We start from the raw sequence: 17,439 nt of genomic DNA, 5'->3' as shown, positions 1-17,439 counted from the left end.
TGCTGGCACAGGTCTGTTGTAGTCCCCAAATAACACTGTGTATGAGCAGGTAGGTTTCTGTAAAGGAGCCAGGTCTGACCTTCACCTGAATTCAGAATGAAACTTCATGCTTTTAAGGAGAATTCACAATGATCTTTATGATTTATTATTGTATTTGTATTTCATATTTATGTACCTGTATTTTTTAGTTTTGCCTGCTGTATTTTTCATATGTTCCATCCACAGATAAATGAGTCTACACAGATAAAATTTTATTCTAATGCCCTAGGAGTTTCCAATAACCTCAGAAAATGCTTTTCTTGAAAGCTATTTACAATATTTGTAGATGTGACAAATTCAGAAAACCTAAGCAAGGACTCCTAAACTCTGTATCTTCTCTAATTAAAATCCCTATACATTTTTTAGCATATTCACATTATAAATAGGAATAATTTAACATGAAGTTTCCAAATGTTACTTAGAGCTGTTTATCTACTCCCATTATTATCTAAGTCAATGTCTCTGAATGTATTGTTCAGTAGGGCACTTCAGAATCAAGAAAAAAGTAGGGTTAATCCTTCTGGTTGCCACTGGCATTGCCATGGAAAGAGAGTGAGATACTGTGGACATCATTTCTTCCTTATGCAAAGGTGTCTCAAGTAAATAATAGCAATGTAATGAAAAATACACAGGTACAGCATGCCTGTTCAGAAATTTAATGGTTTTAGTTATTGCTAGCTTTTAGTAACTCTTAGTTTTGGACACCATGCCCCTCTGTTTTTGCAGTTCTATAACAATCCTTTTTCTAAACATTTTCACATCTAAGTGGTCATGTTACATGTCAGGGACAGTGCAGCCTGAAGCCAGAGAAATGTGATAACAAGGGTAGAAAATTCTCTACTTAAAAAAAAATACTAATCAAGAAGACATGCCAAGGACTCAGTCAGTTAGAATTGTTCACTATCCTGTCTTTTCTTTCACCAGTTTTCTCATCAGTGGCAGTGTTATTTTCCCTTTATTCCTCAAAGGCCTAGCAAAGAGTTGGGAAAGTACAATTCTTCCTGACCCTTCAGAAAGTGTAAAATGTGTGAGATGTTTTCTCTTTACTATCCATATTCTCTTGGGGGAGGTGTGTTCTCCTTTCACTTCTTCTCCAAGGAAAAGAGTGTTTCTCACACATAATGTTCCATTTTCACTGTATTATCTCTTACCTTTACCTTGCTTTTAGCAAACCGCTTCTATTTAATGTGTATAGATTCATACTTGCCAGTACGGTCAAACTGAACCCCACATCCTAGCTAAATGTGAGATCTGCATCATGCTTCCCTCCTGTTAATTGCACAGGAATTCTGTATGAGGTATATAATGTGCACTCTGTCCTTTGCCAGCTCACTTGGAGACAAGTATATAGTTCATTATTCTATCTACTCAGTGATTCACTGGGTTTTACTGCTGGTTTTTGATAGGAAAATTCCAATTTATGATCTCTTTTGATACCTCTAATGAAAATTCCTTATACAGAGTACAATGCAAATGTACATGAACTGCTCCTTTAAGAATGAATCTCTTCTCACAGTAGTGGGGTTTGGTAATAAAACAAGTGTAAGAAAGATTAGAAAGTCAGATAATAGCCACACATACAGTATTATTTCTGACCTCTGGGTCATTTGAAACATGCATGTAGATGTGTGTGTAGGGAAAAAAGCTATAAAATGTATTAAAATAATTTGCTTCAGTATTCAGTTATTGGATAATAATAATAACAATAATTTTACAGTATTAATCAGTGTTAAGTTATTCTTTTATTTTTTATAGTTTTGTTACTCTTGAAGTAGTGCATTAACCCCAACTCATGAATCACAGATTAGAAAATTGGTAACTTTCTAATTCAAGTCTGAGTGCTGGAGAACTTCACATTCTGCTAGTTTAGCGTGATTTCTCGTAAGATGACAGTACTGGGCATTTTAAATTTGAAATTGTCTGTTATTTCCTTATTTCAAAGGTAAAAGGCTTAATGCAGTTTAGTTTTCAAAGTGCTATGTACTGGTCATCTACACAGTTTGGCTTTCCAGCACAGGCAAGATATTCCACAGGGCCAGAATTCACAGTGCAGTAGCTCAAACACCATTGCTCAGAGGACAACAACAAGCCTAAAACCTGCAGTGTGTTTTTGATGAGTTGGTAGCGGGGATCTCTCCAGGTCTGGCCCCAGAGCATTGCTGTGCTCTGTAAGAAGGCTCTGGGCTTGGTTCATGTTTTTACTGTGGCAGAGGCTATTGTTAAAATCCTCCAGCTAATCATTATTATGTCTTTGAAGAGACATCTGCTGCCATCAGGTACTTAAGTGATGTGTTAATATTTATTTTGTTGTAGCACATGCAAACCCAGGGAAATAATACACATTGTTTGTCAGTCGCAAGGCAGCGCCACTTCTGGAAAGCAGAGCATGCTTTCATCGCCAAGTAAAATGTAACTCAAAAGTGTGGGATTGGAAGCATCTTTTAGATTATGTGACTGCTTTTTTAAAATGTTGTCTTCAGCTATAGAAAAGTTACATGGCATAGGATAGTCAAAGGACCAAATATTTGAGCAGAAGTACTTCTTTCTGTACTCTGTTGAGATAGTTATTCCATAAAATCCTGTACATGCAAGGAAACAGTTTTATCAACACAAAGTATCTATCAACAGTATCTTCCCTGTTATTCCTTTTGGCCCTGCAGGCAGGAGAAGGACAGAAGTTGTGGCAGGCTGGTGTCCCTCCCACAGCTACCACTGCCACAGACCCCAGGTGCTGTTGGAGGCAAGGATCTCCAGCACCAGGTGATAGCATTTAACATTTGCTACCCTGGAATTCATTGGCTCGTGCTAGAACTTTAGGTCTTGTTTTCTGTATTACCAAATCCTACTTTTTCTTCATATAAACCAAAGTACAGAATGGAAGAAAATTATTAATACAATTAAAAATAACTTTTTATTATGTCCCGTACTCAAGAGTTCTCCCTAGGAGATCCTCACAGTCTTATTTTATACAGAAAAGAAACTGTTCTAATCTTTGATATGAACACAAGACTGTTTTTCATACAAGTCTGTTCAGAGAATTAGTAAGCAGCATCCTGTGACTGAAAGTGTCCCAAACCTCTCAAAAGTTTGGACAATAATTTAAGAATTAATAGATTTTCAAATGGTGAAATGCTATTATTTATTTTCTGCTATTGATTCTGTCTCAAAGGCCCATTTGTTATTGGCATGAATTACTGATGTTACCTCAGTCATTCCTCAGGTTTGGATATATATTATTCCTCCAACTACTTCCTCCAATAGAAAAACAAGTTTAAATGTTTGCTTGAAAGTGAGGTTGAAAACCACATGTAGGGGAGTAGGAGGAGTCTTCTTAAAAGAAATTAATTTTAAAACCCACTAGCAAACACAAAAAAAGGCAGATTTAACTTGAAAAATGACAATTTTAGTGTAATTATAAGTGAAAGGCAAAGTGCTATTAAAGTTAAAGCAATATTATTAAAAGATGTGCTAATTTTCAGTTAAATTTTCTGGGTAAGACCAATTAGTTTAAAAGACGTGACAGCATTAACTGCAAAACATAAGCACTCTGGTAATTATACTTTAAAAAATGATTGAACAAATGGGAAAGCATCCTTGAAACATTTGAAAGAGCTGCACTACAATTCCAAAGCAAGGGCTAGGTGGCACTGCTTGCTCAGATATGTGTGTCATGATTTCCTTGCTATTTACCCAGTTTCAGTGTGTATGATGCATTCCTTTTTTTCTGTGTTTAGAATACACCTATATCATATGCTCAGTCCAGATGCCAATTAAAGTGATATCACACACATGTCCAATGTAGGGTTTGGTTAATGACAATAGCAAACAAGTATTTCTTCAGTTTTGATGTTAGACTCTAAAGAGGTCCTTTTCCATCACTGGAAAGTGCCTTGTTACTTTAAGTACAACAGCACCTTTCCAAAGACATTCTGTAGATCAGTTTCTTATAAGTACTGGCATATCCAGGCCATGTACCCTCCCACAGAGCAAGTAGAAGATCACTCTCAAATTAATTTCAGTGTATTATTATTCCAAAGGAAATGGATATCAGCTAGTTCGGCTTTTCAGTGTTCCCCTAGTTCCAGACTGGCAAGATGTAAGGAGGAGTCTGATTTTTGTGACAATCAAAAGCATGGGCAGGCAGCATTTTCTTGAGAAGTGTTAAATACATTAGTACAGAAGGAAGCAACCCCATTTAGCTGAAGGTGACAAGTTACAGCTTCCTATTCACCCATCTTTCCTTGCCTATGGTTGGGCATTTTCTGATCAGATGCAATTGTGCAGCAGTTTGTCCTGAAACGTGGAATCTTTTCTCCCATTGATTGCAAAAAAACCCCAAGAAGCATCTTTTGGCTGCACTCATCCATCTGATTAAAGGGTGCCATCCACATCAGTCATGGTGTGAAACCCAAATTAAGCCATTGTTCCACAATAAATGCTGTCTCCTTTGCTAATCAGGGTCTTAGCTTTGCCTTAGAGGTATAGCACAATGGGAAGAGTTGCCAAAGAGGGTGATTCTGATTTCATCTCAGGGACATCAAGGAAGAAGTAATTGAAAAATAAACAATCATGCCTGAATGTCTTCTCTCTCTCACGGTGGCAGTTCCTATTAAACATCATGTAATCGCTCCAGACTTACATTCCTGCAAGGGGTCACATTGATTTTTCTATATGTTAAGAGAGGTTTGAGTATTTCACTTGAATTGTTACCCAGTGCATCCACATATGTAAAAGCTGATTTGAGATTAGCTGTTGTTTTAAACTAGCTGAATCTTCCTGAACCTCTGCTTATGGCAGACTACTCTTTACAGTACACTTTGTAGTTAAAATACGTAGTGTCTTACCCAGGTTAACTTAAATAACTGGAGTTGATGAGATGCAAATATTTGCTTTAGAGCATGTAAAACCGTAAGAATATGTTCCTCTCATTTTAATTTAGTCAACAGGTGAATGGCATATATGCCTATGTAAATAAGCAGAGAAGCTTGAAGTTAGGAAATTCAATGTAAAGTGAAAAACATTGCTGCGTAGAACTCATTTTCTTCTGTTTTATCTGTCATCTCCAGCAAACAATGAAACTGAAGTTTCATTATACAAAGAAACAATATCAAAGTAACATGGATAGGAAGCCAGTTCTGTTTTTTGATCTCAGGATAAAATATTTCAACCTCTACCTCAGTTTACCCATGTATTAAATACAGTTACATTATATGGATAGAGCAGTGAATTTCATTGAAAAGTATTATTTTAAATGTCTTATCTTCAGACAAAAAGCACTGTTTGAGAACTCACTACTCATTTTTACTTGGTTGGATTACAGACATTTGTTCTAAGTCCTAAATTCAACAAAACCCAGAAATCCAGTAATGTCAATCCTGTGTACTCTACAGTGAGCTCATTTTTTCCTTTTATGTTCCCTGCACTTGCAAAGCTTCTGAAAACTCAGACATTGGTGACATTATAAGTGACAGTCTTTCCTTTTTTTTGTTCAACATTTTTTTTTGCCCAGTACAATACATTGCAGATGTTTAACTGAGTATGTCTGAACTATACCAGTATACTTTTAAGTGAACTTGAAAGTCATTCATCTGGATTTAAATTAATATTTTAAATACCCTTTGTTTGCCTGACAGACCAGCATTGCTACAGATGCTGGCAAAATGTCAGTGTGGAGTAAATCTTCCTTAATAAACCACACTTACCCTATACCCTAGAGTTTTTTAAAAGGACCACCAGGATCCCCAACTCATCATACATTTATCTGGAATGAACTCAAGATGTTTAATTGATACATGCTTATGTCTGAACACTGTCAAGTCTCGTAATAAGATGTTTAGTACAATACATCGGTTAGACTGCTAGAGTCCAGCCACAGTAATAAGTAATGACATTTGCAGCACAAAGGCAGCTCCCCAACGAATTGGTGACAAGAGTAAAAAGGCAATCTAGCCTGTGTAAGCTTTAAATGTGGTCTGAATTTTACAATTACATGTCCTAAAGCCCATTATTAGACATGAGGGCGATGAGAAGGAAAGCAGTCATTGCATCACTACTAACACCAATTATAGGAAACATAAATCATTCAAATTTTTGTACTTTAATAAAAATCAGCCTGAATTGGTGTTTAAAAGGAAGGATCTAGTATAGGAGCCTAATGGGATAGAAGAAAATAGAGTAATTGGAGGCTGCTGTCTTTTCACTTTCTATATAAAATTATTTGAAGAGACAGCCAAGAACTTTAAACAGCAGAAACCCGGAAAAGTTGTAATTTGGATGTCTTCAGTTGTGACTTTAATGGTGTTTGCTTAAAGAGCTTTCTTTTATCTCTGCAGACATACTTCAATGACAATATCCTCACACTGATACGGACATTGGTAACAGGAGGAGCCACACCAGAGCTGGAAGCACTGATTGCTGAGGAAAATGCATTGAGAGGAGGCTACAGCACGCCCCAGACACTTGCAAACAGGGACAGGTGTCGAGTTGCTCAGTTGGCTTTGTATGATGGGCCATTTGCAGACCTAGGGGTAAGATCATGAGGGAAATGTAGGACCAAGGCTGGTCTGTGTTCTGTTAGCTTTCTCTCAGACTGAGTGAACAATATGTCTTAATAAGCATATAATTTCTATTAGTGAATTTAATAGAGCTTTTGGATTGTTTAAAAATTTATAGCACAGAGTGCCAGGTTTGCTCTTTACCTTTTTAAGAAGCTGTATGGCTGTGCAGGATCCTTGCTGGCATATTTCCTACAGAAAATCCTGTGGTTTTTCTTCATTGTCAACTAAAGAGATGAATGAACTACAGTAATTTCACGAATACAAGCCGCACCAATTTGACCAAAAGTTTGGTGGAAACCCGGAAGTGCGGCTAATATTCGAGGGCGGCTAATACACGAACAATATTCTAAAAGCTGCCAACACGGAAGTGAGAGCCCGCGGCAGCCCCAAGCCAAGCTGGAGCCCGGCCGGCCCCGGCTGAGGTGGGAAAGCCTGGCAGAGGCGAGGCCAGCAGTGTGGGGGGCGGGCGGCAGAGCCTGAGCCAGCAGGGCGGGGCAGGGGGGCGGCAGAGCCCGGGCCAGCAGGGCGGGGGAGCCCGGGAGAACTGGGGCTAGCAGTGCAGGGGAGCATGGCAGAAGCAGGAAACCCAGCGGGTGGGGCTGCCTGGCAGCGGGGGAAGCCCAGCAGAATCGGGGCCAGCAGCATGGGGGAGCCCGGCGGTGCGGGGGCCTGCAGTGCCGGCCAGGGCGAGGAAACGCGGCGGCGGTGCAGACGGGAGGGGGCGGCCGGCGAGCCTGGCGGCGGCCGCCCCGCCGGCAGAGCCTGGCAGCGGCGGCAGCCCTGCCAGCCGGGCGAGCAAACATGGCGCGGGGCGGCCGGCGTGCCTGGCAGAGGCGGTGGCGGCTGGCCTGCCGGCAGGGCGAGTAAACGCAGCGGCGGGGCGTTGCTGACGGGAGAAGGGGGCCAGTGAGCCCGGCAGCGGCTGCAGCACCACCCGGCCGGCCCCGTCGGCAACCATGAGCGGGCCGAGCCTTCCTGGCCCCGCCCCGAGCCAGTAAACCCCGCTATGCCGCGATCCTGTTACTAATTGGCCAATTTGTGAAAGCTGCGCACGGATTCTCGCGGCGAACGAAAGTGCGGCTAATATTCGGGGTGCGGCTTATCTATTGACAAAGACAGCAACATTGTCGAGGCACCGGGGGTGCGGCTTATACTCCGTGCGGCTTGTATTCGTGAAACTACTGTAATTTGGATGATATAGCCATTATAGCAATAATGAATTGTAAATATATTCAGAATGTATAGATATACTTTTTTGGGTTTTGATAAGCTTATTTAATGTTTTCACAGAGCTTCCAGTTCTTAAAATCTGCTTATTAGCTTGAAAACAAAGTTGTGAGATTTGTTTTCTGCTGGTTTTGGATGAACAAAAATTTTTGTGAAATCCTAATTTTCTGATAATTTGACTACACTGTTCTAAGGGTGAAGTCAAAAAACAAGCAAACAAAATTTTTAAAACCCCAAACCAAATAGATAAATGATTTTTTTAAAAGAGTGCATTATATAAAAATAGATAAAGAAGAAGCATCTAGAAATGTTTTCTGGACCACAGTTTGAAATCTTGAGGTGAATCCCAAAGAACCCACTCTGCTTTGACAATGATATGGGTTTTGATGTTTCTTAAATTAACCTTGTGTCCGCTAGCTCTGTCCTAAAAGAATGGGATGACCTTCTTCACAGAAATGACAGGGAATCCCAGTGTAAGGATTAGGGCAGCCAGAATGCAGAGATAGAAGCCTACAGCCTTTCAGCTGATGTAGTAGTCCAGCTGTAGCTGAGACTAGCAGCTCATCAAAACACTTTGGCATGCAGCTTAACATTTCCACAAATAAAATAAGCAGCACCAATCTTTCAAATGCTGTTTCACCAGAGCCTCAATTGCACAACATCTGTGAAGGCACAACACATTAACTCTCATGATTTCTTAAGAATCACTATTTTAGATATGCAAATGAGCAAATCTGAACTTATTTTTTGCTAAGCATACATTTAGTCATTATTTACGGCAGCAGATATTTTATTATCCTTTTAAACCCTTCGAACTCTAATTTCTGTTGTGCTCCTGATGAATCTTTTTTTGTCTGGATGACAGTATGGCTACTGCCAAGAAAGGGTCAAAGATACTAACAATTTTTATACCACAGTTAATGTAATTTGTAGAATATGCATTGTCTGGTACCAAAATTTGTACTTCCAGCTTAAAGCAAATCACTCACTCTTTCCAATTTGCCATTATTTCATGGGCCAAGGCTCTCCAAAACAGCAGTCATCACTTTACATAGTTACTTATTTGAAATAAAACATTTAGATTATTCATTTCCTTGGGTAAAAGATTCTCATTTGAGATAAACAACAGACTGTCTATACATTGTGCCCTTTTTTATAAGTTCATACTGAACGACCTGTTCCCTGACATTGTGATAACAGAGCAAAGAAAGGAAAAAAATGTGTGCTGTTTTTTTTTTTCTCTCTCTTTCCTCTAGGATGGAGGTTGTTATGGAGATCTATTTTGTAAAGCACTGAAAACATACAATATGCTTTGCTTTGGAATTTATCGATTAAGGGATGCACATCTAAGTACTCCCAGCCAATGCACTAAACGGTGAGTCTGGACTTCTAGAACATCTCTGCTTCGCTGGTCTTCAGTCTCCTCAGCAAGGAAGCTGTAATAAATATAAAAATAGCCTGCTCCATTTTTGTGTAACTTTTCCACATTCCTCTTTGAGGATTTCACGATGATTCTTCATCTGACTTCAAATCATAAGCTGGATATCACAGCATAAGTTGTCAGCTAATGTTATTATTCAAAATTTTTTTAATTGAATTTTCAGAATGTACCTTTATCTTGTTTGCTTTATGATGATCTACTGGTTCAATCCAAGGAAAGGACTTCAGTTTTCTCATATCAATCAATTCTCAGTTGTGGGGTAATAATTTAAATTACAGTAGCTAGTCTTTTTTCTGAATGCTCAAAAAATACTCCTGTGGGCTTCCCATCAGTACCATCTGTGTGTAATCATAATTTCTTCCAGTAAATGGAAACCCTTCTCTTGGTAGACTACATTTTTACTTCAGTAGCACCAAACCTGACCTTGGTGCTTTAAATAGGGCAGACACATTTCCATCTTTGCAAACTGAAGGCCATTTAGCAGCTTGCTTGAAATGTGTCTTAATTAACTGCTTCCTAGAAATACACTCACAGACCCATACCAGAAGTATCACAAATCTACCATCTGTTACTGTTTCGTGCTCTACAAAAAGCATCGTTATTGGGTGAGCATGGCAATAAACAACACTGCTGCCCACCAAAGGCTTCTTCTGTAAGAATCTGAATAAATTGGGTAGAAAAAATGATTTGCACTTTAAATTTACACTGTAGTTGCTATACTTGGGATTATTTGTCGGATTAATAAGGGACTTCTGTCCCTGAAGCAGCTAAGCAGATTTCTTATGAGCATTGAACTAATTTGAAAAGAAGTCATGAGGTTCATGTTCAATTTTTACTCATTTCTTGCTTGCCAGAAAATGCCAATTGCCTTGCTCAAGTCTGTTTTTCACATGCATGAAAAAATTTAGCAGCTGCTCTATAAGCCCTTCATGCCCTGAAAGGCCATTAGGTGAAAGTGGGGATTCTTGAAATTGAGCAAGTTTTTATTGCAGGCCTGGGATTCCTAGTAAGCAGTGTTGGATTCTCAGATGTGCAGATTTCTCTTTATAAATGCTCTTTGAGGCAATGAATGTACATGTGGAGTGAATGAACAAAATTAACCTCGCTACAAAGTTATTGATGTATTTTCCTCAACTTGTTTTAACAACAATCACAATCCAAACCAATAATTACATCCCTTCTTCTACTGACAGTATTAAAATATTTAATAACTATCTAAATATGTATTTAAATGCAGTATGTATTTAAATACATATTCAATATGGATTTAAATAAGCTGCGTATAAATGCTCCTCTCTCTCCTTTTCAGCCATTCTTTTAAATACCATTTGTGATGGGTATGTTACTGCTTTTTGTCAATATATAAATATGTTTGCTAGAGTCATTTTGTTATGGTGCAGCCAGAGAAAGGAGCATGATTTGTATGGTGGCTTCTCTGAAAAATCATTATGTGATTCACTTGAAGAACATCATTCTCAGACATTATGTCTGTCTGACAGAAAACATAAAAAAAGTGACAGCTGACTTAAAAAGGTCCTAAACCATGACAGGAATCATGTGAGCTAAAATTAGGTACAAACAGAAACGCAAAAATTTGGCTAAGTGTTCCTGAGCTAACAACGCTAGAAGAATTTTTTTAGTATCAATCTGATCCTGTTTTCTTTTTATTTCTTTTTTTTCTGTCTTCCTTTCTTCCCAGTTATGTTATCACAAACCCACCGTATGAATTTGAGCTTGTGCCGACGGACTTGATCTTCTGTTTGATGCAATTTGACCACAACGCTGGCCAGTCCCGAGCCAGTCTTTCTCATTCCTCCCACTCCTCCTATTCTTCCAGCAAGAAGAGCTCCTCAGTTCACTCTATCCCATCAACAGCAAACCGACCGAACCGCACCAAGACCAGGGATTCCCGGGACAAACAGAAGTACGTGCAGGAAGATAGACTTTGATATGTGTATCTGCTCCCACTGTGTGTGAAACTTGCATTCACCACCCATTCTCCCTGGTTAATGTCTCCAGCAGTAACGTTCCCCGTTTTCCCATGGAGTTCTCCCCTTTTGTACACATATTTTGCATATGTATGACAGTGTGCATGTGATTGTCATTTTTATTTCACCACCATAAAACCCTTAAGCACAACAGCAACAAAGCAGACGGACCAAAAGTTATTTATGATGCTAGGGGAGAATAAAAAAAGAAATCCAAACCCATAGGCACACTGAAAACATAAATAACTCACTGCAGTTACTCTACATATCCAAAAATAGAGTATATTTAACATGAACGCTTGCTCTTGATGTCAGAGTTACACAAAGAAAGTCATTTAGTGCAGAAGTGTTGATATATGTTGCAGTAGGTTTTTTTAATACTCATATTTACAGGAGCTGATACATTTATCTGAGGCTTATAAAACTCTCCTATTGAAAAAAAAACAAAAACAAAAACCCCGCAAAAAAAAAAAAAATCCCTACTGATTTTTCACTCTCAAAGCTTATATTATATAGGGCTTACACTCTTTGTATAGATTATTGCTACACATCTGCTTTATACCAAAGCAATATCAGGGACTTTTCTGCTTGTTTAAGAACTTTCTCTAAAATACTAGTCTTTTGGAGATGGTGTATTTTCCCTTTAACACTGAAATTGTCTGGGCATGAAGTTGTAAAACTCCAATGGTTTAATTTAAGTTTAGAAAGAGTCTAATTGCATATTAAATTATTATTCTGTCTATTTATATTGCCACAGGAATAGCTATATTTTCTTTCACTTTTGACATTTGGGATAAAAAGCCATATGTATCATAAATATTGGATGTAAGTCATTAAAAACTGCCTTCTTGGGACTTTTACGTCTTTGAAAGGTGAATTAGTCACCTTATGCACAGAATAAATAATGTTCAGAAAAGAGCAAGCATTTTTCTATGCTTACATATCAGATCTCAAGGGACTTTGTTCCTTTCCCCAGATGGTAGTTTAACTTTTCCAAGTTAGTGTTGTTATAAATTCTTCCAAGAGTCTTAATATGTGAAGAACCTCCAGAAATCATACTGCATGTTCTACCTGTTTTTTTCAACAGGTGCATGCCAGTATGCAGGAATAACAGGGAAGACAACTGAGTGCCTTTAAATCCCTCCCACCTGGGGAGAAAAGGTGCTGTGCCCCAGACGGTTAATGAGGAGAGCAAGAGGGCTGGGTTGGAAATATTCAGGGTGTTGAGTTGTCATGCTCCATGGACTTGCCAGAATTTAGTTCTTGCAAATTGTCACCAATGACACGTGTAGCCAAAAAAACTTGTGGCAGGGAGCTAAATAAAGTAGTGGAAAGGAACTTGCCCTAGACAGCCATAGAAATGATACTTCAGGCTTGCTTTTACTTTTTTTCCCCTTGGTTTAAACTTCAGAAGCCAATGTATATTTGGAAATACACAGCTAGCTCTAGGTTTATGGAGGGTTTTCTAAGGTAGGGAGGGCAGAATCACGCACCCTCTTCCCTGGCTCTCCAGCAAGAAAGCATGCAGACAGAAAAAAATATTTAGATTTGGAATGATTAGCATTGTAACTGCCAACCCAATCAAGGTGCTTTTATGGTTAGTTTTGTCTTCTACCTTCCCCTTCCCCAAGCATGATAATTTTGAGATTTGCTTGCTGTGTGAATTGACAATAAAGCCAAGCACTTTTACTGACAAAACCTGGAACCGTGTAAGTGGGCTACAGAGAATACCACTGTGGTGGTATTGGAATACAGTGGTTATGTGTGAGTGTGCATTCAAACGCAGCTCTAAGTCTGATCACTGAAATACCTTGCAAATTATGGTTGCTCCCCTACAAATGAGACTATTACAGTTGCTCTTCATCATAAAGAAAAATTCATGCGTTCCTTTTTGCAAAGAAAGTTATCATGTTTTGCCCTGAGAATATTTATTGCTACAAGGATGTGCCAGTTAAAGTGCTCAACCAGAAATATGACAGTTTAAAAGCATTGTAAAACTTACATAGCTTACTTCTTTTTCTAAAGTGCAACAAGGATGAATAGAATGGGCCAAGGTATGAAAATTAATGGTTCTGCATGACCTAGCAACTGCTGTGGGTTTCCCTCTATAACTTTGTCCTTGTGAAAACTTGTGAAATTAAAAAAAAAATAGTTACAAACTTTATTCAGTTATTGGTTTGTTTGTTTGGTTGATTGTTTTGTTGATTTTCTTTTGCCTTTTTTTCCCACCAAACCAGAAGTAAAACTGGCTGCTGCTGCTGCTGCTGCTGTTTCTCAGCCCTGTTTTGTTATTTTATCCTCTCATCTGCTTGCCTTTCTAATTGCACGTGTCCTTTTGTAAACACTCAGGTTCCTGCTCAATGAAGATGCCTATCGTGGTGCAGACATTACTTTAATTTCCCATTCCTCATTCCAATTTCTTTCCTCCCTCCCCTCCCTTCTCTCCTATTCCCCATGTATGTACACGAGCATCTTTTTATGTCGGCAGTATTGATTGAAGATAGTTGAGGGTAGTTACACATTTTGGAAGAATGTTAGTGTCCTTGACACCAAAATGCTTTTCCATTAATGTTTTATCTGTTTTCCATTTAGCAGAGAAAGGAAGGGTATTAATATGAAGCCGCTTGACACATCCTACATAATGATTTTTATCCAAAAAAAAGATAGTATTTGTGTAACAGTACAGCACAAATAGAAAAAAATATTAACAGCATACATTAGAGAAGTCACTTGCCAATTTTGTGAGCAGCAGGAGAGGAATATCTAATATGGGTGCAAATCTGAATTCTTCAAATTAGATTGAAGTCTACTCGACCTCTGTCCTCTATCCTGAAGTTATAATTCTAAAACTTTTGACTTTTAGTAATATTGTGTACAGTTTCTACTGCTTACTGTAGTCAGATTGATCAAATAGTTTCTTACAGTGGTTAAGGTTTTCTGATATGGATGTACTAATGGAGGTTGGTCATTATAAGTAGAGAAATACTTAAAGCAACTTTATGATGGTTTTATATTGAAAAATAAGAGGAAATCTGTTCTGTCCCAAGTCAGATACCCATAGTAGAATGGTTAGTTTTTGAAAGTGAAGAGGTATCACCAGTGTCAGGAGGTGACACTAGGAAACCTGCAGGTTCTTGGCATGGGTTCCTATTGACCTAAACAGAGACAGCCAGGCATTTTTCAGTGGAATTCCTTTTGTCAAAACTAAGAATTTTGGTAGTTTAAAAAAAAAAAAATCAAGAACAAGTCCAGAACATTATCTTTGTCACAAAACTATAGTTGCCCTGGAATAAGGTAATGTTCTTCATAGCAAAAATAGTTTATTCTCTCTTTCACAGCAAATTTCTTACTGCCTGCTACATGCATAATACTAATCTGCAAAACAAAGAATTGCTGAGCACGTGGGTGGAGAAACTTTCATTACATTTTTTTCTCATGGAACAAATTACATGGAAGAATTTTCAACTTAGTTATAAACAAGATGGTTACATGCAGCGAGGAGACACAAAATCACATTAATGACACAAACACATACATGCAAACTAATTTGAAACTGCAAGTGTCACAGAAGACAAAAAAATCATGTTTTGAACATTTGAAAGGTAACCTGGGATTATGGTGAGAATACAAATTTAGTAAAACCTTTGTGTTACGTTTGGGTAGTATTTTCTTTGCCTCTGCTTAGAAGAGGGGGTGTTTCACAGTGACATTTGTTCTAAGTTGCTCCTCAGTCCAGAATTAATGATAGAAATTTTAAAGTATCAGTACAATAAAGCTGTTGGAGAGAATTGCTGGAGTTTTACACAAGTTGAAGAAAACTGTATTTTGATCTTTTTACTTTGATTATTTATATCCTTTTTTTTATGCTGCGGGGAAGAGTGTTACACAAAATGTTAATTTTTATTTATTTGTAATATGAGCATTAAGGCTTTTGAACCCTCATGAATGCACAGATGCTGATAGCCCATTACAAACATAGATGTTTGAGAGGAAAGTAAATGTTTTCTACTTTCTGATGCATTCAGTTACTTAGCTGTTCCAACATCTCTCAGGTGATGCTGTCAAAAAGAAGCCTGTCAAATAGCATAGGAAGATCAGGGACTTTTTTCAGCAGCTCCTGAAAAAACAAGATAAAAAACTATGCCTATTGTCACTATAATGTAGAAAATCTTCTGGTAAGGATCAATATTCATCTTCCAAAAGGGAGAGAAACAGACTGAATGTGACAGAGAACTTAAAAATGCTTGGTGAATATAGCATAACATGAAGGCTTTTTTAAGGGGGTTTCTGAACTGATCCAAAGGAAAGAGTAAATATTAAAGATAAAAATCTGTTCTGAGACTCTGGAAGACTTAGCTAAAGCAGGCTGCAAGCATAGCATAACAGACTGAAAAGTGTATTGGGGCTTCAGGATGGACATTCAGTAACTGGGAGCACAATATTATGGTGGCCAAGAGTAAAGGTCAGCAGTGTTAAGCTCACATTGCAAAGGTAAGTAGAGAGGTCAATGATTTGCACAGGAGATTATTGCTATGTGCTCAAAGATAATTTTAACAGCAGTGAGGAAGAGGAAAGGTATAAAGCTGGATCTAAACCTTGCATGCTGGAGATGATAATGCTTGGATCAAGGTTTCAGCACTGGCAAAAAGAAATCTAAACAGCAGAAAAAATCAGAATCTACCAGCTTCTGCTGTTATTCATTATTAATGTTCTGTGTATTTATTTTTTGCCAGGTAAAGGCAAAAAGTGACTGGGCAGTTTATTTTTAAAGGACAGCTTCCTATATAGGAGTTTTATTGTAAATTTAACACATAAATAAATAGTTTATTTTGAAAATTTTTGGGAAAGCAGGGTATTTTGAAGTTCTTTACATTGACTGCTGAGAAACACAGCACAGTTGTGATTCTTAGCACTCATGCTGGTCTCCTCTTATTTGCTACAACATTGAATTAACTTGCACTAAGTTCTGTTTGTAAGGAAAGTTTTTGCACCCTGTGTTAAAAAAAGAAGGTAGCAATGAAAGTTCACGGTGCTTAACTTGCCTCAAAATCATTTTAAACACAAACCATTAGAAAACTGCTAGTTTGAAATTGTTTATGTGATCTCACAAGGCTTTTAAAACATGATAACCATCACACTTTACACCTCTCTGAAAGGTTAGTTTAATCGTAGATCACACAAAATTGGTTTCCACAAATGCATAATGGTTCATGTGTCACACTTGAACTAAATGGTTTTTTAAATGGAGCTGAAATTATTTTGATGTGTACACATTCCCAGACTTCTTTTTCCTACAACCTTTCTTAAACTGGCCCCCATCAGGAATCATTCCCTTAAAGTGTCATTAATAATTCAGATGTTCTGATTACTTTAAAAGATCTATGGAATTGAGGCTTTTTTTTTTTTTTTTAACTGCTTGACAAAAAGATAAATGAATGTAGAAAGAAACGGTAGGAGTCTGGCAAGCTGTAGATCATCTCTGAACAGATTGTAACTTTATCATTCTGTCAGGAAGAATAATTTAAAGCACTTAATCAGTTAGCTTCAGTGTGCAGGATGTAACATTATGAATTCCTATCGTCCAATCTGTTCAAATCAAAGGGAACTTAATTATAATAGGTGAGAGAGAGGGAGATGGGAGATTGAGCATCATCCAGACTCAGCCAACTTTAAGGGGGCAGGGAGTTATTTAGCCTGGTCACAAATGAGTAGGATATTTTTAAAGAAGAAGTGAAAACCATTTTAGAAATCGACAAGAAAAACAATACCCTAGTTCTGTTTCCCTTCAGCAATAAGCCTCTAATAAGTAATAAAATTCCTGGGGTAGATTTAATTTTTTAAAAATGTGTAAGAACAGATTACAAAGGTTTTAATGGGGCATGGAGGTCTGGCAGTAAATTCTAAAAATCCATATGAAGTGGAAGTGTTTTAATTTTTTATTCATGAAAGTGACTGAAAAGTCCAGTAATTCTGGAGATTAAGCTACTTCTTGAGAGACTCTAACTCCAAAGCTCTTTGTTTATTTTTGTGCACTTCTGTCCAGGTATTTGCCCTGTATTCTTCTCAGTCTTCCAATTTCTTTTTCTCTCCTTTACCTCCTGAGCTTTTGTGCTCGATCCTTGGGTTTCTAAGGTGAATTTTGCTTTGATAATTCTAAATCATTTATTTATTAAAAAATGGGTATTCC

The 17,439-nt window shown here is 37.9% G+C and overlaps 1 protein-coding gene across 43 annotated transcripts in view; it reads left to right on the top strand.

The window, feature by feature from the left end:
* KCNMA1 (potassium calcium-activated channel subfamily M alpha 1) overlaps positions 1-17,439 on the top strand; it is a 440,583-nt gene that overhangs the window by 416,963 nt on the left and 6,181 nt on the right. For 26 of the 43 annotated variants that reach the window (XM_033066042.2, XM_033066032.2, XM_033066068.2 and 23 more), the window contains 4 exons: positions 6,372-6,566; positions 9,080-9,198; positions 10,964-11,188; positions 13,278-13,306. In XM_033066042.2, the coding sequence (XP_032921933.1) occupies positions 6,372-6,566; positions 9,080-9,198; positions 10,964-11,188; positions 13,278-13,306 (568 nt within the window). Of the gene's footprint in view, positions 1-6,371; positions 6,567-9,079; positions 9,199-10,963; positions 13,307-17,439 lie in introns of those variants that run through there. The other 17 variants (XM_033066079.1, XM_033066062.1, XM_033066077.1 and 14 more) reach the window with 2 other exon arrangements.

Source organism: Catharus ustulatus, chromosome 8 (assembly GCF_009819885.2).
Source record: "Catharus ustulatus isolate bCatUst1 chromosome 8, bCatUst1.pri.v2, whole genome shotgun sequence".
Classification (NCBI taxonomy): Eukaryota; Metazoa; Chordata; class Aves; order Passeriformes; family Turdidae; genus Catharus; species Catharus ustulatus.
This window is presented reverse-complemented; position numbering and strand designations above follow the sequence as displayed.